At 42.3% G+C, this 24,491-nt stretch overlaps 13 protein-coding genes and 4 non-coding genes across 17 annotated transcripts; 6 read left to right on the forward strand and 11 right to left on the reverse strand. All coding sequences in view use genetic code 12, as the record gives it.

Annotated features, from left to right (window-relative positions):
* Nucleotides 1-1,638: 1,638 nt before the first annotated feature.
* Nucleotides 1,639-2,505, reverse strand: CYT1 (ubiquinol--cytochrome-c reductase catalytic subunit; the record flags this gene model as incomplete). The annotated part of the gene is made up of 1 exon (XM_001482276.1): nucleotides 1,639-2,505. The coding sequence occupies one exon, from the start codon at nucleotides 2,503-2,505 to the stop codon at nucleotides 1,639-1,641; it is 867 nt and encodes a 288-aa protein (XP_001482326.1).
* A 584-nt stretch (nucleotides 2,506-3,089) lies between these two features.
* PGUG_05347 (uncharacterized protein) lies at nucleotides 3,090-3,524 on the reverse strand (the record flags this gene model as incomplete). Its single annotated transcript, XM_001482277.1, has 1 exon — nucleotides 3,090-3,524. One exon carries the CDS (start codon nucleotides 3,522-3,524, stop codon nucleotides 3,090-3,092), a length of 435 nt encoding a protein of 144 aa, XP_001482327.1.
* Nucleotides 3,525-3,621: 97 nt separating this feature from the next.
* Nucleotides 3,622-5,430, reverse strand: ABP2 (Abp2p; the record flags this gene model as incomplete). Its single annotated transcript, XM_001482278.1, has 1 exon — nucleotides 3,622-5,430. One exon carries the CDS (start codon nucleotides 5,428-5,430, stop codon nucleotides 3,622-3,624), a length of 1,809 nt encoding a protein of 602 aa, XP_001482328.2.
* Nucleotides 5,431-6,353: 923 nt separating this feature from the next.
* CKA2 (casein kinase 2 catalytic subunit) lies at nucleotides 6,354-7,346 on the reverse strand (the record flags this gene model as incomplete). The annotated part of the gene is made up of 1 exon (XM_001482279.1): nucleotides 6,354-7,346. The coding sequence occupies one exon, from the start codon at nucleotides 7,344-7,346 to the stop codon at nucleotides 6,354-6,356; it is 993 nt and encodes a 330-aa protein (XP_001482329.2).
* A 62-nt stretch (nucleotides 7,347-7,408) lies between these two features.
* On the forward strand, nucleotides 7,409-8,449 carry PGUG_05350 (uncharacterized protein; the record flags this gene model as incomplete). Its single annotated transcript, XM_001482280.1, has 1 exon — nucleotides 7,409-8,449. The coding sequence occupies one exon, from the start codon at nucleotides 7,409-7,411 to the stop codon at nucleotides 8,447-8,449; it is 1,041 nt and encodes a 346-aa protein (XP_001482330.2).
* Nucleotides 8,450-8,467: 18 nt separating this feature from the next.
* On the reverse strand, nucleotides 8,468-9,310 carry MRPL10 (mitochondrial 54S ribosomal protein uL15m; the record flags this gene model as incomplete). The annotated part of the gene is made up of 1 exon (XM_001482281.1): nucleotides 8,468-9,310. One exon carries the CDS (start codon nucleotides 9,308-9,310, stop codon nucleotides 8,468-8,470), a length of 843 nt encoding a protein of 280 aa, XP_001482331.1.
* Nucleotides 9,311-9,531: 221 nt separating this feature from the next.
* Nucleotides 9,532-9,604, forward strand: PGUG_05939. The gene has a single exon. It is a non-coding gene; the product is annotated as a tRNA-Thr (tRNA).
* A 67-nt stretch (nucleotides 9,605-9,671) lies between these two features.
* PGUG_05352 (uncharacterized protein) lies at nucleotides 9,672-10,298 on the forward strand (the record flags this gene model as incomplete). Its single annotated transcript, XM_001482282.1, has 1 exon — nucleotides 9,672-10,298. One exon carries the CDS (start codon nucleotides 9,672-9,674, stop codon nucleotides 10,296-10,298), a length of 627 nt encoding a protein of 208 aa, XP_001482332.2.
* Nucleotides 10,299-10,500: 202 nt separating this feature from the next.
* RHO3 (Rho family GTPase) lies at nucleotides 10,501-10,911 on the reverse strand (the record flags this gene model as incomplete). The annotated part of the gene is made up of 1 exon (XM_001482283.1): nucleotides 10,501-10,911. One exon carries the CDS (start codon nucleotides 10,909-10,911, stop codon nucleotides 10,501-10,503), a length of 411 nt encoding a protein of 136 aa, XP_001482333.1.
* A 480-nt stretch (nucleotides 10,912-11,391) lies between these two features.
* Nucleotides 11,392-12,204, reverse strand: PGUG_05354 (uncharacterized protein; the record flags this gene model as incomplete). The annotated part of the gene is made up of 1 exon (XM_001482284.1): nucleotides 11,392-12,204. The coding sequence occupies one exon, from the start codon at nucleotides 12,202-12,204 to the stop codon at nucleotides 11,392-11,394; it is 813 nt and encodes a 270-aa protein (XP_001482334.2).
* A 290-nt stretch (nucleotides 12,205-12,494) lies between these two features.
* PGUG_05355 (glucose N-acetyltransferase) lies at nucleotides 12,495-13,811 on the reverse strand (the record flags this gene model as incomplete). Its single annotated transcript, XM_001482285.1, has 1 exon — nucleotides 12,495-13,811. The coding sequence occupies one exon, from the start codon at nucleotides 13,809-13,811 to the stop codon at nucleotides 12,495-12,497; it is 1,317 nt and encodes a 438-aa protein (XP_001482335.2).
* A 33-nt stretch (nucleotides 13,812-13,844) lies between these two features.
* Nucleotides 13,845-13,915, reverse strand: PGUG_05945. The gene has a single exon. It is a non-coding gene; the product is annotated as a tRNA-Gly (tRNA).
* A 13-nt stretch (nucleotides 13,916-13,928) lies between these two features.
* On the reverse strand, nucleotides 13,929-14,000 carry PGUG_05944. The gene has a single exon. It is a non-coding gene; the product is annotated as a tRNA-Asp (tRNA).
* Nucleotides 14,001-14,090: 90 nt separating this feature from the next.
* Nucleotides 14,091-18,473, forward strand: PGUG_05356 (uncharacterized protein; the record flags this gene model as incomplete). The annotated part of the gene is made up of 1 exon (XM_001482286.1): nucleotides 14,091-18,473. The coding sequence occupies one exon, from the start codon at nucleotides 14,091-14,093 to the stop codon at nucleotides 18,471-18,473; it is 4,383 nt and encodes a 1,460-aa protein (XP_001482336.2).
* An 88-nt stretch (nucleotides 18,474-18,561) lies between these two features.
* On the reverse strand, nucleotides 18,562-19,779 carry PZF1 (Pzf1p; the record flags this gene model as incomplete). Its single annotated transcript, XM_001482287.1, has 1 exon — nucleotides 18,562-19,779. The coding sequence occupies one exon, from the start codon at nucleotides 19,777-19,779 to the stop codon at nucleotides 18,562-18,564; it is 1,218 nt and encodes a 405-aa protein (XP_001482337.2).
* An 88-nt stretch (nucleotides 19,780-19,867) lies between these two features.
* PGUG_05940 lies at nucleotides 19,868-19,963 on the forward strand. The gene has a single exon. It is a non-coding gene; the product is annotated as a tRNA-Arg (tRNA).
* Nucleotides 19,964-20,188: 225 nt separating this feature from the next.
* GDB1 (bifunctional 4-alpha-glucanotransferase/amylo-alpha-1,6-glucosidase) lies at nucleotides 20,189-23,017 on the forward strand (the record flags this gene model as incomplete). The annotated part of the gene is made up of 1 exon (XM_001482288.1): nucleotides 20,189-23,017. The coding sequence occupies one exon, from the start codon at nucleotides 20,189-20,191 to the stop codon at nucleotides 23,015-23,017; it is 2,829 nt and encodes a 942-aa protein (XP_001482338.2).
* Nucleotides 23,018-24,491: the final 1,474 nt, after the last annotated feature.

Genomic DNA, 24,491 nt, shown 5'->3' on the forward strand with positions numbered 1-24,491 from the left:
GGGCGCACGCCGCAACCATCTAATCCGGCGAAAATCGGCCGGGTAAGTCACGCGAGGAAATAAGTCTAGCCATCACATTATCTTGTTAATTATCTTTGCGATCACATCAAATCATGGCAATTTGCATATCTCGAAAAAGCTGTTTTTGGGCAAGATGAAGAATTACACATGACAATAAAGAGCGATAATCAGAACTACCCGATTTGGCAAAACATGGAAGATTCGTGAATTTCTGTCTCCAGATTTGGTACTGCATGTATGCCGGGCTAAACTCGTAAATTGAACTTCTTGTAATCGATATCGCTGATGTACAACGTTTTAACTTTCATTTCTATTTTGACCAATTACGTGAACTACAAAGTCCACAATAAACTATTTGAAGAATATGCCGAGCATGAAACTCTCATGAAGTATTATGATAACCAAATTGCTTTTAGTCATATTCTTAATGATTTACATAGTCAACAGTGCCCTGGCAACTCCAGTTCTAAATTCAAGGACACTGATTGATGAGGAAATATTGAGAAAACGGTGCTGCATATGGCTGAGAAGTATGTAGCGCTTGTGAAGCAGAAATACCAGTATAGCTTGATTCTATATCAAAGTATAATTGGATTATGAACATACTGCCTACCACAAGTATATTAATGGAGAAGGCTGCAATGGGTACAGTTTGCAAATTGAGAGTTTTTGAATGATGAAACACAACGATTGATATATGTCGAAGGCTTGCATTAACTTGCAATTTCAGGGCTATAGTCTCTAAAATTGTTCGTTCGGTAACAGTTTCTGGCGTAATGATTGATGATGGAATTCCATGGCATTCTAGGCAAATTCTACAGAATTGGTTGACACCGCCGACATACATTTCAATGAAGAACCTAACTTGAACAGTTCACCGAGAAGTATAACATTTTGATTGTTTCGAGTTGAATGCTATGCCGGAATGAAATAGGATAGTCCGAGGTCAGTGTCCATTACGGTGCTGATAATAGCCAACAAAATAATTTATGATGCCATTGAAAAATCATTTCATGGCTCCAAGCCGAAATTTTCCATGCAAAGTTGAAGATAACGAAGAAATTGCGGTTGAAACCGGAACTGAAAAGAGCTTCTTTCCTGAGAGCGAAAAACTTGCTATTCATTGCCGAGAAAGATGAAGTCCTATTAGCACAAATTCTACAATTCACCTCCCGTGACGAAGAATGAGATGGTATCATCTGTTATAATGAACTTGAAGAGTATGATTCCACTTTCTACTCTTTCAAGTGGCCTGGCCCGTTCATTAGATAGTCCGGCCTATGCAGAGAAATGCTCAAGTTGGGTTGAGAAATAGTTTTCCGGTCGAAGAGTTCAAACAAACGTAAAGTAGCATTGCTGCCACTGCTAACAGTTATAAGAATCGAATCGTGAAATTAGTTTTTGAACAGAATTGACTACATGTTGCAAGCACCGTACCTCGTTTGAGAATAAAATTCAAGGCCATCCCACGCTAAAGCCTTGTTGTGAAGTGCAATTGACTAAAGAAGATCGTTCGGTTCCAGGTAAGAATAAAGAGAATTAGCTTAGTTTTTACTACCTTTGCCGGAGTAGGCTGTGACAACATATTCGTATCTTTTATTATGATGAGCTATGTAGCTAGTGCTTCTTTGGAGGTTCGAATTTGATCTTTCTGTTCTTGATTGGTTGCCATTTGAATCTCTTAACCCATATGGAAAGCACAAACAATCCTGAAGTCACAATCAAAGCTTTAAGACCCCACTTCTTTCTATCATCGTGCTCAGGTTCAGCGGCCCAATTCAAGAACGTGGTAACGTCCTTGGCCATCTGGGAAGTGGTGGCAGGAGTTCCATCCTCGTACTCCACCAAATCATCAAACAAAACTCTGGCCATTCCAAGAGCTCCACCAGGGAAGTATGGGTTGTAATTGGTACCTGGTTGCAACGTCACACCTGCTGGTGGTTCCTCAGGATATCCGGTCAACAACGAGAAGATGTAATCACAACCTCCGTGTCTGGCCTTAACAATCAACGACAAATCAGGTGGAAGAGCACCTTGATTGGCAGCTCTAGCAGCCTGTTCATTCTCGTATGGCGAAGGAAGATAATCAGCCAACTTACCAGGTCTCTTTTGTGGCTTTCCCTCGTCATCAGGTTCATCATCGTACTCCAAGTCTTCACACATGGCCTTGGCTTCCGATGTAGTTTTACATACTCCTACCAAGTTTCTCCAAGCAATTCTTTCCAACGAATGGCATGCAGCACACACCTCCTGGTACACCTGGAACCCTCTTCTGATCGACGCGTGGTCAAAGGTGCTAAACATGCCGTTATGTGACCATCCGTATGCTGGTGGGTGCAATCCGTGTTCAGCGGCAGTCATGGCAGAAGCGGTAATGGAGTCCTGATACAACAAATAGGAGGCAGACAAGCCTGTGACACCTACCGCACCAGCCACTACCTTGTGGAGCAATGGATTGGCAGCTTTTGTTGAGGCTCTAAACATGGTAAATAATGCTTCTAAAACTGGTGGTGAAAAAATGTAACGAGACAAAAGCTGCGCGATAATTGGCCGGAGAGGTCGTGCGTGGCTATAAGTTGGGTGGTGGTGGGGACATGAAAGAACCGCCAAAAAGCGGGACTACAGCCTATGCGGTTGAATGATGTACTTGAATGTTTCGGGTTCTCATTTAGTGGGATTTAGTTGCTAGATTAGAAGCATGTTCATATAAATTGAATTGCATCCTAAACTTATAATCATACAAATCATGTTCATGAGATCAGGTATTAATGGCTGATATTACTCACTACAAATGCCTTGCTTTTCCTCGTTAGCCTTGTACTTTTTCCCCCTTCAACTCGTAGCAAACTCGTAGCAGTTTCTCAGCTTTTTATCAATTCTCATTTCGCAGCCATGAGAATTCTGATATAGGAACAAGGCACAGGCAATATATTCACTCATACCCTTTTTGGTTGAGCACCATCCGTTCTCTCCACCATTTGCGTAATCTCAATAGCATGCCAGCAACTCCTTACAATTATTTAATTCTTCAACTTCTTCAACTTATGGACTTCTTGCTTCCCAATGATTTACCACAACTCTTCTGGATTCTTCTTAAAATCTTCATACGCTTCCCAATTGAACAAACTGAGTTCAGTTTCATTGCGAACGCCCAAGTCCCACAATGACTTATTTCCTTCAATCTTCATCGCACTATTTTCACAAACCAAAACCCATTCCTCATCATTTTCAAAGTTGATAGCAAGATTCATCGACTTGGTTCCATGTGCCTTGGTATATATCTTGACGGTGTCATACTCTACATTTCTGTATGGACGAAGACCACCGGTGGTATTTATAATGGCTCTTATATCATCCAACAATTTTTTGGCGGTGGTATGCTTCAAGTCTACTGAGTTCATTATATAGTTCTTGATGTTTCTATAAGGAAATGACTTTACTATACGAATGGTGAGAACCGAGTCCGTAGCAGGACGCACATTAGACGTCAATGGCTCCTCCATGTTGAATGATTTGATTATCGTCTCATCGCGAAAGATGGCTTGGTGCAGGTACAGGGCCTACACTACTTTACTACAAATACGCATCATTAATCATATATTACACCTGAAACCCGTTTCGTATCCGGTAAAGAAATTGCTTGATATCGTACACTCGTTGAGGTCCTGCCAATTGCGACCCTAAACTCCTCTGTACTTCATCAAATACAGAATTGGAATCGTCGCTCTCATCCAGTGGATAATTGAGGGTAAAGTCACTTTCGCTGCGTTCAAACTTCTTGGTTTCCAGCGGTATAAGGTTCAAAAAACTGGTTATTAAATCAACAGAAATATCTTCGCTGACTTTGTTAAGTATGGCATCGAACAATTTCACCTCGGTGGTAACCGAAGTTTCCATTTGCAATTCGAAATAATCGATATCGTCGCATACTTCAGCGTCTGGTTTGGGCATTGCAAACCCTCGTCGTATCTTTTCGAGAGGAAATGTCTTGTCGAACCTGCCCAAAAAGTCTTGTAAATTGTTTCTGATTTTGTCAAAAGATTGAAACTTTGCCAAGCAAGATTTAATGGTGTTACGGCGCCATTCTGAGCATCCTTCTTGGTCGGCTCTCTGATTTGGAAACTTTACTTGTAAGAGTCCTTTTACCACAACTTCTGATTTTTCAACAAACTTGGTCTCCATATCGGCCACCTCGCTCAATTTCACTAATAACTTCAGAGGGTTTGAGACATCAGATGGTTCGTAATACGTACCTAATTGCTGCAATTTTTCCTGTAGTAATTGCAAGCGCGAGGTCAACTTTTCATATTCTTCGTCCACAATTTGTGGCTTCATAGACTTGCCATAAGTTTCAAAATCTTCAAACGCATCCAAAAGACTTGTATATGAAGACTCAACCATTTGAAGAATGCATTGCAAGGCATCCATAGTATGGACCAAATCCTCATCAGATTCAGCCATCACTATGATATCAAAAAAGGTACAACATCGGTGAAGTAATTCACATGTGTCGGTCAGAGAATCCGATTCAATAACGTCCAAATTGGACTTCATGCCTGCGCTGATTCGTTCAATCTTACCAAAGTATAGTTTGAGATCGGATTCATACTGTCTTTTCAATGCAACGGCGTCAACAATTTGTTCAATAAACTTGTCCAACACTCGAGTAGGTGCAGCCTTTTCAATTTCAAAGTACTTAAACCATTCGAGCATAGTGGTGACAATGCACTGCTCGTCGCATACCAACACGAGGTAATCATCAATATCTGATAAATTGATACCCAACTCGTTGGCTCGATCCAATGCTGCCTGCAAGTTTTGAATTTTCTTTTCGGATCTATAAGGTTTGTTTTCCGGGTTATAGTGGTCCAAAATAGCCCAGAGAATCAAATCTGGGCGATTTTCTTGGATAGACCAATCTCGGTCAAAATTGGATATTCGGAGGTCCTTCTTGATTATGATACTATTGACCCAATCGAGAAGAATCTTCTTAATTTTGTGGAATGTATTGCAATCCTCATGAGCTTTAGAAAGCGTACTGGTAGAAGAGTACATGTATAGGGACCACACAAACCCCAACACAAGTTTTGAATTTTTGTCAACGATGTTTTCGGCGCTAATATTACACACATTCACCTGAAGAGCAACCCGCAAAAATTCAAGCACATCGGCCACATTTTCCACTTTTTGCAACTTGAACTTGGGTGCTTTGTACAATGGAGTAAGAGTAGTGCCACTATAATCAGAGTTTGACGTTTTCAACATGTTATTCACAAGAGCGTAAAGCACTAAGCCATCACTCAAATCTTGCTCCAAATTGGTTATCGGAGCCACCGATTCGCCTTGGATCACCGAGTTGATCCAGCGTGTCATTGTTTTGCGCTGGGAGTTTACCCAAGCGTCATCCATGGTGAAAAAGGTGACAGATGTTGATGGTGGCAAGCAGTTATAGGCAACGAATTAGTGAACAAGTAAAGAATGAATAACGACTGAGTAACGAATATAAGCAACGAATGATAACGGGTAGGATATAGGTGACGGGTAAGCAGAATTATACTTTTGTATGGATATTTTTTGGTAATTCTTTGGTGACTTTTTACTTTTGAGGGATTATGATACTGTTTGATGACTTGGTGATAATTTATGTTCAGCCCAATAGAGTAACGGTATGCTTGTACGATGTTCTCCTGTCCTTTTATACCAGGTAACGTGTCGAGTTGACTAGCTCCGAAGCAAATAATGAGCTATTTACGCGGTCACAGCCTTCGTTCGGAACAGGTGGGTGTGTGGGGCATAGATGTACATAAATACGACGCGACCCAAAAGAGATGCGTGAAACGCGTCTGAGGTGCGGCGGATGAGATAATGTCAAGTGCGAGAGGAGGAAGAAACAAAGGTGCTAAAAGGGAGGAAGACGAAGAAGAAGAAGAAGAAGAAGAAGAAGAAGTCGAAACCGACAGAGGAACAGGAGAAAAAAGTTTCCCAGAACTTAAAATCTTGGATCATTGCAAATATGGTTCGATTTTCAGATCTGTCAGAGATGCACTTCGACGCACAATCTTAGGCACAGTCTTGCGCACGTGAAAGGGTGCAGGATGTCAGATCCAGACCCTTAAACTAGCATATGCTTGTAATTACTATTAGCCACCTCCACTATACAAAGCTGGTTAGCCACATTGCTATACCTCTGCTTTCTTGACGTACCACTTGCTTCAGCTTTCTACACCATTATAGCTATTTCTTAGCTTCATCTTCAGCGCTGCTTAGCCCGCACCACTGAATAACCTTAGTTAGACTTTTCTTTTCCTTGACACTTTCACCTAGACTTTCCATTATATGCTGAAAAACAAATGATTCATGGCTTCTTTGGCTGTGGGCCGCTCTTGGTGGTCGTACGTCAAGAGTTTATCTATCAAGTCAACAACCTCGTCGCTGACCAAATGCACGTTTTCCTTGGATACAAAACTGCTCCATGGGCGCCGAGGGTAATCGCCCAAGATGTTCTTGTAGACGTCAGGAAGCTTCAATCCATACTTGTTAAGGTAGGCCATGAGATCTTCGGTGCCGAGAACTTTGGCTATTTGCACCAACTGGTCATTATTAGAGTCACCCCGGAAAAATGGCTCCTTCTTAAATACTATTGCGGCCAACATACAACCGACAGCCCAGAGATCCAATGAGTAGTCATACTGCTGGAGATTGACCAAAAGTTCCGGACCCTTGTGACACCGTGAAGCCACTCGAACATTATAATCCATGCCCATATGATAAAACTCGGCGAGCCCCCAGTCAATAAGTCGCAATTGCTTTTTCAACGGGTCGATCATGACGTTTTGTGGCTTTACATCTCGATGCACTATACCCATTGAATGACAATAATCCAACGCTACCAACAATTGTGTAAAGTAGTACTGGATGTCAGCAACGGTAAACTTCGGATACAACACGCGGTAGTCGACATTATTGACCCGTTCAAATATTAATACCGGAATTTTTGACTGCTCATCTCGTACACAATCCAACAACCCAATGATATTGGGACCACCAGTTAAATTCTTCAAGATCTTGACTTCACGGAAAATCTTCTTCATCTTCACCGGTTTCAACACCTTGATCACACAAGCCTTATCGTTCAAGATATTTATCCCTTGAAACACTTCTGAATATTTGCCTCGGCCAATCTTGGAAATGATTTCATAGCTTTTGATCTCCCCCCATTCTATCTTGTGGTTTTCGTAGTCCCAGTACTCCTGCGGTTTGTGTTTGTTTACGTCACCATACGTTCGTGCCACAGAGTACACTTTCAGACGTACGTCCACACTCATTCCGCTCCTTAATCAACACTTTGGTGCAGATTTGAATGCGATAATTTATAGACAGGACAAAGATGTCTGGGAAGCTAGTGGGTACAGTGACGCTTTTGGTGCCGGAAAAGGGGGTAAGCGGCGCAGATTCGGAAATGGGAAGCTCGGGAGAGGCTAACCATCAAAAAGAAAGTATAGGAAGGGAAATTTTGACGGAAAAATACATGGCTCTTGAAGAGCATCAACAAGAAGAAAATCATGAATTGAAAAAGGGAGCTCTAAGTAAACATAAACAAGACACAGAACTGAACCAAGGAACACAAACACAATATCACTCGAAACTTGAGGACAATTCTTCACCAAATCCAATTTTTCATCAAGACTCAACCAGCACCGAGCCTGCTTCACAAATATTGAATGATGTACAATTATGGGGAAACGACAATTCCACCTTTAGTGGCCTGTTTTCCTTTGTTTCCTACGTCAATGTCAGCTTGATACCATTATATCTCATATCTGGTGCACCGTGTCGAGTTTACACCACTTCTACCATTACCACCAGTTTCTTTCAAAATCATGTTGCATCTTGTGTAGGCTCGGGAACCATGTTTGTTGACTCCCAGACCTACCTTGTGTTTTACAGCGACACTGAACACAACATATGGGGGTTCAAAATTGATTTTGGGCTTCTTGAAAAACTGCAACAGCTATCCTTCAACCCAGATACCATCACCACCGAGTCAACCCATGACGTTTTCGAGCGAGTTCTATCAGATAAACGACGTAAAAAGCAGTCCAACAAATTCATGCTTTCCAATACTGCCAATCCTGTCACTCAACTTTCCACCCAGCATTTCACTTCAAATGAGCAGGTCTCACAAGCCATTGGCAAACTAATTCTTTCTGGTCTTCGATTACGAGGAGTCACTACCAATTCACCCTCACCCAACGACCGTGTGGCAGTACGAGAAATTTACCAGATGACCCTGAAAGCTGCTATATTTGCAGTTCGAAAGTTCAACTACAATTTTCAACCACATGGAAAAGTGGACTTAACTTTGGACCACCTTCAGGATATTGTCGAGCACTTATTACAAGTATTTATAGATGTGGATGCACAGTAGTGTCTATATACACGAGGATCAGGCAAATTTGCTGATATCTACTACACTAGTTTGTGAGAAGTCTGTGTGGGTCTTTTGAGACGCTGCTTCCAATTGCTTCGTCAATTCGCTCTTCCTCGCCCTCTTTTGCGTTCTGGACTTTTGTCCCATATGATCCAAGAGAATTGAACGGTCCTTCAACAAATATCCTCTTTTTTCTTCATTGGAATAAAATTCAATGTCTCTTCTATGTATAGGGCGAGCAGGAAGGGGAAGATAACCCTTCTTAAGAAGAAATCTTTCCGGGAATATATGAGCCTGCAAACTCAACCGGGTAAAATAAACTGATGTGTAGGTCGAGCCGGTTTTTTCAATTGCTTTGATAGCTCCTAAAGATGCCTTGGAACTCTCAATATTCAATGGTACAGTATACTCATCAGCACCATTTGCAAGAATTTTAACACCATCTTTGACCGATCCGGTTATGATTCCACAGTCTCTCATCACCTTGATGGTCAACGTACTTCCGGCTTCAAGGGGTATTCTATTTTCATTCCAAAAAGTTTGGATCCTGTCCAAGTTCAATTCGTGAAAAATCCGTTTATGAGGACGTTTGAAACCAATAATGGGGAATCTTTTGTAAAAGGGGGTTTGTCCACCCTCAAACCATCTTGGAATGGTACCTCTAGCCTTTTGACCTTTTTGACCTCGACCGGAAGTCTTACCTTTGCCGGAAGCAGGACCTCTTCCGAGCCGCTTGTAGCTTTTTACCGCGCCTTCCGAGGGTACCAATCGCCCCAAATACGACGCGTTTCGTATGGCAAGCAAGCTGGAGGGCTTGGAGAGCCTCAAACCTGCTAAATTCTGGATAAAGCCAAGCATAACTTGGTATGAGTTCGTGGAACGAAAATTTCAATAAGGTCGTGCGACGCACAAATCTAGGTGATTATAAGGAAATGAAGAATGGATTGCGGTGAGAGTAGTGGTGAAGGTCTTAACAGTGTCAGATTAAAGAAAACAAGTAGAGTGATCTTTTATTTGAAGTAGGTGGATTATTGGTATCATATCTTGGGTTATGGGTTCTCTTTTCCAGCACGCAATTCGCCTTTATGGCCAAGTTGGTAAGGCACCTCACTAGTAATGAGGAGATCGTCAGTTCGAATCTGGCTGAAGGCATTATTTTTTTGTAGGTACTGAGGGCAGCTCCATGAGCTAGAACTTATGATAGCGACCCGTATATCTGATGGTAATTATGCTTTTTTCAAGTTTTCCATCTTTCTACTTTTCATTATTTTCACCTCTCATTTTGCATTTTTCCAATTTTTTGCATTTTCAGTTTTTTGCATTTTCAATTTTTTGCATTTTCTCATTTTTCAGATTCATTCAATTTAATTCTAACACTGCGAATTGCATTCTCTCACTCATCATGGCCAAAGAAGACGAGGAACTAAACGAGATCTGGTCTCTATTCAAAGACAGTCCTGAGGAGTACAAGGAAAGAAGGCGACAAATCACCAAAACCATCCAGAATGAAGCCACTGGGTTCCCCACACAAATGTCAATAATCACAGCATTCGATGAACTTTTGCTGTGTTTTGCTATAGGGGGACAATTGAAGAACTATTATCGGTATGGTACCTATTCCAACTGTCAGGAACAGCGGGAAAAGTTTTGGTTTTCCATGAGGCATGGCAGCTTTTTTGAGTCTGATGAACCATTGGATAAATTGACTCCGAAGCAGCTTGAAAAACGTCAGAAAATCGCTGACTTTTATAAGAAACGGTTGATGGCAACCAAGGCACGAGGCAGCTCGGAAGATGTTTGGGATCTCAGAAAGAAGAAGTTGGACAAGCCATTCAGAGAGGAATAAAAAGGTAGGAACGCTGTATATAGAGAGTCATATAGAGAGTTAATAGAGTACTCGTTAATCTTGTGTCTCGTCTCTCGTTACTCTAGATACCCTCTTACTCTTTTTCGTTACTCATTTTGTTATCACTTCTTACTCTCGTACTCCGTACTTGTTTCTCTCGTATCGGTATTACACTATATAATAGCATGCTATTGTCCTTATCCTACATTATCGTGCACCCCTTCTTCTGCTGTGGCACATCATTAGCTCCCTTGGGCTTGGCGTTAAGTGCACATCGAGCAGCTTCCGAGAACGCTTCGTTGACTCCCCGGTTTTTCTTTGCGGAACATTCCAAATAACGCAACGCTCCAATCTTCTTTGCCACCGCCAATGCTTCGTCGTATGATATAAGACGCTTCTGTTGTTGATATGGGTTGGTGGTGGACGCCCGGTACGGATTATACCGATCATCATCTTCATTGTTCTCTGGGTCTGAATCTTCGTTGGTTCTCAAATCACATTTCAAAGCCACCAACACCAACTTGACACCCTCACAGTGGTCTGCAATCTCTCCCACCCACTTGGATTGAACATTTTCCAACGAATCTGGTGAATCGATCGAAAAGCAAAGCATGATGCAATGAGTATCCGAGTATGAAAGCGACCTCAACCGATCAAACTCCTCCTGACCTGCAGTATCCCAGAGTGACAACTGGACAGACTGTCCGTCTATGAAGATATCATGCACATAGTTTTCGAAAACCGTTGGTTCATAAACTTGAGGAAAATAACCTCTTGTGAAAACATTCAATAGTGAGGTTTTACCACAAGCACCATCACCTAGAATGACAATTTTTCTTTGAACTGAGTTAGTTGAAGCTTGGAGATGTCGCTTCGATCCGAGGAGGTCACTTACTTGGCTTTTGATCGCCACCACAGAGAGGCATGTTTATGTGCTGTAGTAGTGAATGTGCGAATGTTGAGGCTGAGGTGGGAGTGTGTAGAACAATGTAGGAGAGGTAAAGGAACAGAAGGAGGGGACTTTGAAAGGGAGTAGAAGAGAGAAGGGAGTAGAATAGAGTAAAGGAGAGTGTAAATGAATGAGAAGTGTATTTCATTTTTCAATCAAGTCGTCGAGGTACACACTAGGAATAGTAGTTTTGTTGGCCCGTCCTGGTGTAGCCCTGGGTTGCACCGATGCTTCAGACTGCTTGGAACTCAACGCCATATCACTGTTGTTGGTGTCGCTGTTAATGTAGAGACTGGGAACGATTTGAGAGTGCCTGTTGGTGGCTGGTGCAGGTAGTACGCTGTTGAAATTGGACGTAGAACCTCCCAAGGATGACAAGTTGGAGGTGGATTTGTTACGCTTATGGGCCATGACTTCAGCAGTGGGAGAAATGAACATATTGGTGAGATCGTTTCTGGTGGCTCCGGCCTCCGACGCATACAACGTGGAATTGTCACCGACATCGAGTCCACTAAACAGTGACTTGTTATGCTGGTGGTTCAAAAGCGGCAACTTGGCCACCGACAGACGATACTCAGTATTGAGTGTGCTCAATCCAGATGTGCCGGTGGGTGTCAATCCATACAATCCACTGTTGTGGCGCTTTTCCTCTATGTTCTGAGTCCCAGTCCACGATCTCTTGGCAAGTCTCGAAGCTCTCATTGATCTGAAAAGATGGTATATGATGAAAGCCAACAAGATGAACCCAACTATACATCCAACGGCAATGAAAACACTGCCACTAGGATTGTATTGACGTTGAATGTATGGGTTGTCATTGCTGGAAGGAACAACAATAGACGGTGTTGTGAAAGAATCAGAAGAGCTGAGTGTTGGCATATCATCACTGAGCGAGGGCATGTCATCTCGCCTCACAAACGTGGTGATTGTAGGTACCTCGTTGGTGGTTGTTGTCATTTTGTAAACAAGAATCAGATCCAAATAATTTATTGTTGTAAAGTCTTTTTGGCTCAAGATGAGTGTTGATTAATGTTTCTGGAATGGCAAGAATGCTATATCAAGAGACGCAACCGCAAAACTCCCGATTAAATGTGTCTAGTGAAACGGATCAAAAATTGTGTTTGCACTCTGCTCCGCCTGAATCAACTATTTTTACACCGCCATATGCAGGAAAAAAAAATCAGATTAGAGGTGAAAAAGTGAAAAATAGAACCATCAAAGATGTCATTTAATTCTTGATCCCACCATTACACTTGGCGGTGAAACTCGGCCATAAACCAGTTCCATATGTTCACACTTTCGCAATCAGATGTAAGGCGAGGCTTGGCATCTGGGTACATTTGGTGGTAGGTTTCCGGGTCGAACGATTCATCGTAGCAGTAAATTTTGTAGGCATTATAGTAGTCGTGATTGGTTTGCTTCTGCCAAGGCTTGGGAATCGGAGCATCAGAAAAGTGGATCATTTTCAATGAAAGAAGCGCATCGGTAGCATTCCAACCATCATTGGAAAACTTGTCTACGAATGGCAATTCTTCTGGTCTAGCAACAAACCGACGATGGTACAATTCCTTGAATTCGCCTGTGAGCACGCCATAGACCTGGTGAGGCAAGATTCCAATTCTCATGGCCCGGTTTTTGCGAAGAGTTTCATCGAGGTACCGGTTGATAATTTCCATATCATAATCCTCAGGTTGTCTTAAGCGTTGACGACTAAAGATCAGCCACAACCAGGGATTGTGCACATACTTTTTCAAAGTCTTGAACAACTTGGAAGAAGGTGTGAATACGATGACATGACTAGCAAAGAAATTGGCTCTGTTTTCAAATTTATGACCAGGAAACAATAGCTTTGGAAGCATAGAAAACGAGTCTTCACCTTTCTTGGTAGCATACACTGCTTGACGAACAGACCTTTCGTAGTCGTTTTGCGATGGTAATTGAGTGCCCCTTGGTGGTTTTACATCATCATTGGTTACCCAATAAGCCTGTGGAAGAGCAATATCAAAAGATTTTGGGATATTAAAAAGCTCATCAATGTGTTTAGGAACGTTTTTAAAGCCATTCTCCGCCTTTTCAGCACCCACAAACATCGAATCTGCGTCAAAATACACAACTCTGTCATACTGAGTCTGCCCAAAAATATGAAATTTGGTGAATGAGTCTGCCCACTCAGGACTCTGGGTTCCACTGATCTCAATTGCGGGAACTACAACCAATTTTATACCATTTTCCTTCGCCTGAGCCTGGAATTTTGAGTACCCCGGATCCTTGCGGACACTCAGTTTGACAATAATGACTCTATCAGCTATTCTTGAGCCTGAACGTTCTAACACAATAAAGTTGTTGATGGCTAGTTCAAGATATTGCTTATTAGTAGCATATTGCATGTAAGCAAACTTCCCATCTTGTTGTGGGTAAGCATTAATCACGTCTTGAGGAATTACGCGAATTGAGTTCCCCAAATCTTGCTTCTCGAAAAACACCTGCAAGAACACAAAGTAGATCACGACAAATGCCGCTGCCAGGAACTCCCAATTGCGTTTCAAATACTTCAAGGTCAGCATGAAAAAAATGTGATAATGGAAACTAAAAAAGAATGCGCAAACCCGGAATCGAACCGGGGGCCCATCGATGGCAACGATGGATTTTACCACTAAACCATTTGCGCAGGAAATGAAATGCTCCGAGACGGGGAATTGAACCCCGGTCTACCACGCGACAAGCGGTAATTCTAGCCACTAAACTATCTCGGATGTTTCTTATTTGGAAGCTGCCCCTCGACGCCTATAACGTGCCCGTGCCGTTTAGGGTTCAGGATCGCGACTCAACGTTACTCCATCTCAATGACTACTGCCACCAATGGCGATTTTGTCTATCTTGGCGACGAAACAATCGGTGATTTCGCCCAAGAGGGGTCCCAGAAGCTCGTCAGTGAATTGGAAAATGATGACTCCAATGTTTCTTCCTTAATTTTCACCGAGCTCATTTTAAGTTACGATGACAATCGACTACAGATTGACGATGTAACATCCTTTCTTGAAAAGGTTTTGGCAAACGATTCACGGGCGGTGGAATTTTGTCAAATACTCGATGTATTTGTGTTATCTGAACAGATCAAGCAATTGTTGGCATCTCTCTTCAAGAAGAATATTGTGAAAACGTCAGTTCTTGCACGCAATATCAAACCAGAATCTTTACTGGCAGTCGGAATAGTACCTGAAAACTTTAACAAAATCTTGAATACTAGAAGAAGAGACCACTTCTACACTCAGAAAAAGTATAATCTTCTTCATGAAGAATCCGAAGGTTACTCCAAATTGATTGTAGAAGTATACCACATATTAAGGGATGACCATACTCGATATGAGCTGGAATACGCATTTAAAGTCATTGAAAATCTAGTGGGGCATTATAATCTTGATCCAAATCGTGTGCTCGATGTGTTAATTGATGTTTTCAGCAACAACTTTGTGAGCAACCATCGCTTTATTATAGACTTTCTCAAACGGTCTCAATGGTGGCCTCGTACAGAAAGCAATAGCACCACCTCAATGCAGAAATTATCAGTCGGTGGCAGTGATACTGCTTCGAAACTCATTGGTTTGAGATTACTAAAGTGTCCTAAAGACCGTGAACTTCCCGAAACTTTTAAGATTCTTATAGGATGCCTCATCAAGGAAGGTTTTATAAGCTTCGGTTCAATCTTCCCCTACTTTAATACCGATGAAATGGAGTCTCTCGAGTCGCTTTACAAAAAAGATGTCGAAGATAGGGTCCTGAAAGCTAGCGCCAATGCTCTCTCTTTGGCAGCTCCTCTAGTTGACGAGGACGAAGAAAGTGGCACAGATGGGAAATCAAAACCCACAGAAAAATCTGAAGAGACTACACTCCAATCTTCCTTGCTGTCGAATCTCGTATATCAGTTTCTTCGAGTGTTCCTAGCAGTGGGGCTCTATTATCCCTCACTCTATATCCTAACCAAGTACCCATTTCTTGCATATGTGGACGATGAAATCCCAGAGCTCATCAATAGGCTCTTTCTTGAAATGCTCACACCTCTCCATGCGAGCTTCAAATCCATTTCAGACACAGACTTGAACCAGCTTCAGACACCACGGCAATCGGCATCTACCGTATCTACTCAAGTCGATCTCTATAGTTTTCGGCCCACAGCTATGAATCATGGAAGCAAAAAGTTTACTTATTTCTACAGTGAGTGGAAAAATTACTTGCCAACAATACTGACAGTGGAAGAGCTTTTTGAGTTGTCGTATGAATTCTTGAAATTTAATGGTGCCAATTTGAGTAAGAACACCGACTTATTCTCTCAAATTTGTGACATTGCTGTGGCTGATTATAAGCTGTCCGATGAAAATCATTTGAAATGGTTCAAGTATTTCAGAAACTTTATTTACCCTGCAATGTCGATTGTCGAAGAAAATCCATTTTTGATTGAAAAAGGGTTTGCAGTCATGCAATGCTTTTCATTGGAAGATCGCTACAACTTGTATGGAGAACTCCATCAAGTTCTTTCGAAGAGCAATCCCCTCATCCAAATAGCATACGGCAAAGCAGAAAAATCGACCAAGGACATTTTGAAGCGGTTATCAAAAGAAAATGTGAGACCGATGATGCGGCGACTTGCCAAGATAAGCTTTGCCAATCCACTTCCATGTTTACTTACAATCTTGCAACAAATCGAAAGTTATGACAATCTTATTTCGTTGGTGGTTGATACTGCAAAATACTTCAATCAATACGGATGGGAAGCTTTAACTTTGGCTATTTTGATGAGACTCTCAGCATCTGGCAGATCAAGTATCCAACAAGATGGTCTCAATGAACGCCAGTGGATCCAATCTTTAGCTCAATTCGTTGGTAAAATCTGTCAAAGATATCCAACCCTGATAGATTTGAAAACACTTGTTTCCTTCATTCTTAAATCTTTGCATCAAAAAGATATGATTGCAGTAATAGTCCTAAAGGAAATGCTCATGTCAATGGGAGGAATCCAATCCATTAACAACCTCACTCTTTCTCAAATCGACATGATGAATTGCGAGCCTAGTTTGCAAAAACTTGCCTTTAGAACCGTCAATGATACTAGGTACGAATGCTTATCGTCGGGTCACCAGCTCATCAAAGTCATTCACGACTTGGGCGCGGAAAATGAACTCTTCATTCAACTCTGTCAGCTCAGTCAGGATGTGACACACAATACCAACCAAACGCACTTGAAAATCTTGGCGAATAAGAACGATGAAATGAATTCGGTTATTCAGCTATACATCCAATTCTATAACTTCTTTGGAAGCAAAGAAACCTTATCAAGAGATTTGATTTCTATCAAGGAGTTTTGTGACGTTTATCACATCGAACCTAGGTGGGTTTATAGACTATGGTCCAATATTGAAGCTCCCAATGGTGATGTTCCTCAAGTCCCTCAAGCCATAAGTTTTCAGTTGTACGATACATTCTGGAGACTCAGTCTTCATGACATTAATTTCTCGCTTGATCTTTATGACGACGAAGTTGCCAAACTCGAGGGGACGATTCCGAGCCTCAAAGAGAGTGTCTCATCTACAAAGAGAGATAAAGATGTCCTACCTTCAACCATTGAAAAGTATAGGAAAACCCTAGACCAGAACTTAAAATTCATCAAGGATATTCCCTCCGATTTAAAGACTCATTCTTTGCACAATAAAGAGACCAATATAATGTTGACGAACCAAAAAGACAAATATTTTGAGCTGGCTTCAGTCGAAGAGCTCCGCTCATTTTTACAATACTGTGTGCTTCCACGAGCCATAACCTCGTCTTTCGATGCATCATTTGCAGCCAAATTCTTGTTCAAATTGCACGATCTTGAAGTTCCAAACTACTCTGTTTTGCTGCTTTTAGATGAGCTTTTTGGAAACCAAATATTGTTCGGGACTTTGTTCACTTTGAGTCCACTAGAAGCAGAAAATCTAGGTATCTTTTATTCTGAAGTACTCAAAGTGTTACATGAATGGACTGACAAGGTTCTGTTCAAACAGAATTGTTCGACATTGTCAAATGATGGAGAACAGATAACTTACGACGAGTTTCGGACGATGCTATTTGCGTATCATGAAAAGTTGCTCTCTGATGTTGGTAATTCGCTCACCGTTAAGGAGTACATGTCACGGCGAAATGCAATCACATTTTTGAAGAACTTGCTTGGTGTCTATCCCAATGTCGAAGATCATTGTGAAACTATGCTTGGTTTCATTCAGAATATATCAGATCGGGAAGAGCGCCAGGATTTGAAGCTCTCTTCGTACGCTTTAATTGGCCATCTTCGTTCCAGATCTAAGGACTGGGTACATATTTGGGATTTTATTCCTATGAGCGATGAGGAAAAAGAGAGGCTTATGAAGGAGTACAACGACAAGAAAGAGCAGCAGAAGCAAGAAAAGCTCAGACTTGCAGAAAAAGCAAAGCAGGAAAAGCTCAGACTTGCTGAACAAGAAAAGCAAGAGCAGCTCAAGCTCAAGATCGAAAAGGAGAACAAAGAACGTGAGAAGAACCTTCAAAGCGCTGCTTTAAGCTATGATGATTCTTCCAGACCCTCTTCAAGAACAGATATTCGAAAGCTGGAACCCAAACGGTACGACTACTACAACAAGTATGAGGGTTCTACCACCGATTCTACAAATGCCGAGAAAGTACAGAAGGCATCAAATGAAGAAGATGACCAAATGGAAATTGAAAGAGAATCTGAAACCAATGACAAGTCAGCGAAGGAAGCAAAGGAAGCCGAAGAAAGCAACAAAGAAACAAAAGATGAACCAAGGAAGGAAGAAAAGCCCGATATTAAGCAGAGAATTGAGCAAGCTAAAAGAAAGCTTAGAGACTCTCCAACTCCACAATCGTCCAAAACAGCTACACCAGAACCAGATTTGTTCCCTCTGGCCCCAAGTGCTAAAAATGACGATACTCGAAGAGATCCTCCTATTCGAAGACCTCGAGCTCCACTTCCTCCACAAGAGGTGGTTGCAAGCAGGCCACAAGACCGCAATAGAAGGTTTAACGACCGGTCAAGATATACTCCACCATCGAGAGGATCTAGTGAACAAGTACCCCCACCTCCACCTCCACCTCCTCCACCACCATCACGGAACCAGTCAGGTAGATGGGAGAATAACAAGAGAAGGAGAGATACATACGAGGGCCGTGGCTACGAAAAGAGACAAAAGAGGTGAAAAAAGAAAGGAAGAGATACCATTTAGATCAAATACTCAATGATATTTCGGTATTTTTCAGAATAGATTTATAGTGTCATTTACATCGTTATTTGCCCGTAAGCAGCGCCATTTCCAGGTCAATCAAATCGTCCAATTCTTGATCGTCAAAGTCGGAATTAGAACCATGTACCAAACTTTCGTCATCTTGTATAACTTTCTCGGTGAGAGCTTCACTGGTGGCCTGTTCACTTTCCAACGAAGCCAAAAACGACTCGATTTGTGCCAACCGAACTTCGTGCCATTTGAGATGTCTTCGTAAATCATGCTCGCGGCGAAACCTTCTAGTGCACTTTTTCTTGGGACAGAGGAGTGTCTTCATATCAACGTTATTGATCAAAAGATCTGTAATTGAGGTTCCTGATTCAATTTCTGAATTGAACGAGTTGATTGATTTGGTACCGTCTACCTGGTTGGTGGTTTGGTCGAGTGAGCGAAGGTTCTCTAAACCACAAGCTTCAGAGTCATTAAGCAAGCTTTCCAATTTTTCTTTTTCTTCCGCTTTCATTAGCTCTTCAGGAATATTGCCATCATGAAAATCTTTGTAATGCTCCAAAAGTTCAGCCTTCTTGGTAAACAGCCCAACCACACAGTAGTCACAATTCCAGAGCTTGACAGCAGTAGAACTATCATGGCATCCTGCCATATGGGCCCGTAAACCTTTCTTACCAACACATCCTTTACCACACACGGAACACTTGAGTTTGGGATGCTCGGTCTTGATATGAAGCTGGAGAGCAGACCATGTTTTGAAATTGTGGAAGCATCCTTGATGGTCACATTGATAGACTGGAGAATCACCATGAAACTTTATCTTGTGCTGGGCCAATTTATAAGGCCTGGTAAATTCCTTCCCACACGTACTACATGTGAGCGACTTATCGTGCACCGAGAGGAAATGATGTCGTAAAGATTGGTGCTTATAAAACGATTCTTCACATCCTGGTGCGGTACATTTGAATGACTTGGTATGAATTATTTCATGTCTTTTGAGATGTTGTAAAGAATTGACACCTTTGCCACACACAGAACAATGATGAGGTTTTGTACTTTTGTGGGAAACCAAATGTGCCAGTAAATGAGACTTTCTTAAAAAACTTTTGGAACATCCTTCTTCCGGACATGGAAACGGTCGTTCTCCTGTATGTGACCTTTTGTGCTGTTCTAGCAACGAAGGCTTCGAATACGACTTGCCACATCCCTCTGCATCACACACATACTTTTTGGTGGATGTCGAGGATCCAGCAGATGAAGTGGATGAAGCCATAATCAACCATTGATAGAAACTGCAAATTCGCGATGCGATGGCTCGCCCAGCTATAAAAGGCCCCACCGGCAAAACCAATCAAGCTTCGTTCCTCATGGCCCAATGGTCAAGGCGTCTGGCTACGATTACGTAACCACTTCCGGTTGGAACCAGAAGATTCCAGGTTCGACTCCTGGTGGGGAAGCTTATTTTTTGTCATTTTTAGCCACCGTAGAGCTGATAAACGAATGAAAGAATCCACTGATCTGATAAGAGCAGTGCAGAGTCACATTTCTTCCCGTCCATATGCGGTGATTTTTTGCCCGTTTTTGGTACTTCTCAACCTACTCGGCCCGGACTTCATAGCTGTATCGGCTGCACACGCAGGGTACAAACAACTCCGATTGTCCCCTCCTCTTTAACTCTATTCATGTCCACCCTTTTGCTTCGTTTGAGCAACGAGGGAACACCGGTGGCGGGAAATGTCTCCAATGGAGTGCTCCTTCTTCCCTCAATTGCACTCAAACCGAACCGCAAAGAAGGTGACAAATTGTTCAATTTAAAGTTCCATTTAGATGCTGCTTCCAAGGTTACCAGAGACGGGATTTTGTATGTGAACACTCCCAAGGACCTGGAAGCGGCTAGTTTTGACAGGAAAAAGTTCCAGGAGTTTCCCATCCATTCTTCGTTTCATGAGGACGTTAGCATCGATGTTCCAATTTATAATGCTGGAACTTACTGCTTTTATATCACGTATAAAGACGGCAAAAACGAACAGCAGAAGACAGAGGATTACTACTTTAATGTTCCTCCGTATTTGACCATCAATGGTGAATGGGTTCCATTTAATTCCATCAACATGCAATCGGTGGTTTCCAAGTGGGTTGGTCCTCTCAGTGACTGGGACTCATTTTTTGCTGAAGTTAGCAAAAAGGGATATAATATGATTCACTTTACACCATTACAAGAGCGTGGAGTATCTGACTCACCATATTCCATTTATGACCAGTTGAGATTCGACCCCAATCTTTTCAGTTCCAACGAAAAAGCTATTGACTTCATTTCTTCCACTTTAAAGAAAAACAACTTGTTGGCATTGACCGACGTGGTGTGGAACCACACTGCCGACAACTCGGAATGGCTCCGTGAGTCTCCCGATGCCGGCTACAATGCCGAAACCGCACCCCACTTGACCGTAGCCATTGAGCTCGACAAACGGTTGCTCGACTTTTCTGACGAACTCTCGTCTTTTAATTTGCCAACAGACATCAAATCCCAAGAGGATTTAAATGCTATCATTAGAGGCATCCAGACCCATGTCATCGACAAGATGGACTTATGGCAATACTATGTCTTTGACAGAAAGTCAATTGTCGCCAGCATCGAAAAATTAGCCACCGACAACTCGGCCCGAGTGTCACCCGTAGAGCTTCCTTCAGACGTCGATGTCAACAACTTGAAGTCACTTGCTTCCTTCGTATTGGCGTCTGCTAATGTAAATAGCTCAGTCATTTTGGGTGAAAGATTCGCCAACAAGTTGGATATTAAAAAGTTCTTCGCCATCATCTTATCTGTGTTAAAGTCTCAGGGTACCCAACCAGAGGCTATAGTCGAAAAGGCTGGCTCCATCGTTGACGAAATCAATGCTGATCTTTACAATACATTCAATGACGATGTCAATTCTATTAAGAACCAATTATCAGACAGAATTCGCTTTTTGAGATTGGACGACAATGGACCCAAGATGGGTCCAGTTACGAAAGAAAGGCCTTTGATAGAAGCGTACTTTACCCGTTTCAAAGATTCAAACGGCAAAGAATGGGCTCTCGCTAATAATGGCTGGATTTGGGGTGGTAATCCTTTGGTGGATTTTGCATCTTCCCAGTCCAAAGCATACTTGAGAAGAGAAGTTATAGTATGGAGTGACTGTGTCAAGTTGAGATATGGAGCTGGACCTGAAGATTCACCCGCATTGTGGAAGAGAATGATCGAATACACCAAGTTGTGTGCCTCGACATTTTGCGGATTTCGTCTCGATAATTGTCACTCGACTCCATTGCACGTAGGAGAAGCTTTGTTAGACGCTGCCAGAAGTGTCAACCCCAACTTGTACGTTGTGGCAGAATTGTTCAGTGGTTCCGAAGAAATGGATAAAGTATTTGTCGAAAGATTGGGTATCAATAGTCTTATTCGTGAAGCCATGCAAGCATGGAATGTTGGAGAACTTTCAAGACTTGTTCACAAACATGGAGGAAGACCTATTGGGTCTTTCACATGGTTACCTTTGGACGATTTTGCCTATCCGGCAGGTTCAGAACCCGACAGCAATAAGTTTACGGATTCATATTCCGAGCTTGAAATCCCCAAGGTTCTTACGTACCAGGCACCACATGCTTTATTTATGGATTGCACCCATGATAATGAATCACCAGCGCAAAAGAGGACAGTTGAAGACACATTGCCCAATGCAGCACTAGTTGCGTTTTGTTCTTCAGCCATTGGAACCAATTTTGGCTATGATGAATGCTATCCCGAGCTTCTCAATGTAGTTTCTGAAAAGCGTCAATACTCTTATGGTGACAATGGAATTGGAAGCGTCAAAAGAAAGTTGAATGAGATCAGAAAGTCTCTTGCGAGGGAAAGTGAAGATATTGGAAGAGATCATGAAATGTACATCCACCATGAAGGTCAATACATTACTATCCAGCGGTACAATGCAAGGACTGGAAAAGGTTGGTTTCTCATTGCAAGAAGCAAGTTTAGCGACCATGAAGAATCTCAAATTTTGTCCCCATGTATTTTGGGTGGAACCAAGGTCAAAGCTGAGTTTGCCTATACGCTCAGAAAGACTGGAGATTATCAAAAGGATGATAGAAAGTTGACTGGAATTCCTGTCAAAGTGGATGAAATTCCTCTTCCATCAGTGGAAGTGAACAATTCTGATGCAGTAATGAAAGTTGATGAGTCGTTCGTACCTGGTTCCATCGCCGTCTTTTCTACTGAGATTCCCAAAGTCGATGCAACTTTGGATAAATTTGTTAGAGATGGTGCCATTGAGGCTTCCAAGAACCTCGACTTGTATGACTTGAATGCGTTGTTATACAGGTGTGAACCCGAAGAAAGAGATGCCAGTGGAGGAAATGATAGTCCATATACTATTCCCGGTTACGGCAGCTTTGGTATACGCTGGTCTTCAAGGCTGGATCTCTGCACTCAAGAATGTCATTTGGGAGAACAACTTGGGCCATGTAATCTGTGATCATCTTAGAGAAGGTGAATGGGCTTTGGACTACGTTGTAAACCGGTTGGACAAGTATGCTCTGTCGTCCAAAAATCTAGGACAGTTTCAAGACTGGTTGAGGTCCCGGATGGATGCAATTAGAGTTGCACCATATTTCTTGCGTCCTCATTATTTTGCATTAGTGATTGGAGCAGCCTACGAGGCCTGTAGATTCAGAGCATTGAGACAATTGGGCACCAATATTCAAAATGCCACCAACTTTGTTCAAAGTATGGCGTTGACTTCGGTGCAGTTTGTGGGATACATGAACAATACGTCGTTGATGCCATTTGAAAAGATCCCATCGATGAGTGCTGGGTTGCCTCATTTCAGTAACGACTACATGAGATGCTGGGGAAGAGATATCTTCATAGCATTTAGGGGCCATCTTATTGCTACCGAGCGCTATGAAGATGCAAAAAGACATATCATTGGGTTTGCTCAAACTCTCAAGCATGGTTTGATTCCTAACCTTCTTGATGCAGGAAGAAACCCACGGTACAATGCTAGAGATGCAGCATGGTTTTTCCTCCAGTCGATTCAAGAATATGTGAAGCATGTGCCCAATGGTTCCGAAATTTTAGACGTGGAAGTGGACCGTAGATTTCCCTTGGATGACACCTATATCCCACATGATGATAAGAGAGCGTTCAGCTACAAAACTTCAATACGGGATGTCATTTTCGAGATTCTCCAGCGCCATGCTTCGGGAATCAGTTATCGTGAAGCCAACGCAGGAGTCAACCTTGACTCGCAAATGACAGATGAAGGTTTCAATGTCAAAGTTTTCGTCGACTGGAAAACAGGTCTTGTTCATGGAGGATCTCAGTCGAATTGTGGTACTTGGATGGACAAGATGGGTGAAAGTGAAAAGGCTGGCTCAAAAGGAGTCCCTGGAACTCCCAGAGATGGAGCAGCAGTTGAGATTCAAGGTTTGCTCAAAAGTACCCTTAGGTTTGTTCTTGAGCTTCAATCGAAGGGTTTGTTCAAATATGAGCTGGTTAAGCGGGACGATGGATCTACCATTCTGTTTGAAGAATGGGACAAATTGGTGCGAAATAATTTTGAGCGGTGTTTCTATGTTCCAGAAGACCCACAAGATGACCAAAAGTACGAGATCGATTCCTCTTTGGTGAACAGAAGAGGTATTTACAAGGACTTGTTCCGCACAGGTAAACCATATGAAGACTACCAGTTGCGGGCCAACTTTCCTATAGCTATGATGGTGGCTCCCGAATTATTCACCCCAGAAAAAGCATTGACTGCGATTAATGTGGCCGACAAGATCATCAGAGGACCTGTTGGTATGAGAACTTTGGATCCTTCAGACTGGAACTATAGGCCCTACTACAATAATGGTGAAGATAGTACTGATTTTGCAACCTCCAAGGGCCGCAATTATCACCAAGGACCAGAATGGGTGTGGTGTTTTGGATACTTTATCCGTGCCTAT

The sequence above is a fragment of the Meyerozyma guilliermondii genome, genomic scaffold (assembly GCF_000149425.1).
Source record: "Meyerozyma guilliermondii ATCC 6260 scaffold_7 genomic scaffold, whole genome shotgun sequence".
NCBI lineage: Eukaryota > Fungi > Ascomycota > Pichiomycetes > Serinales > Debaryomycetaceae > Meyerozyma > Meyerozyma guilliermondii.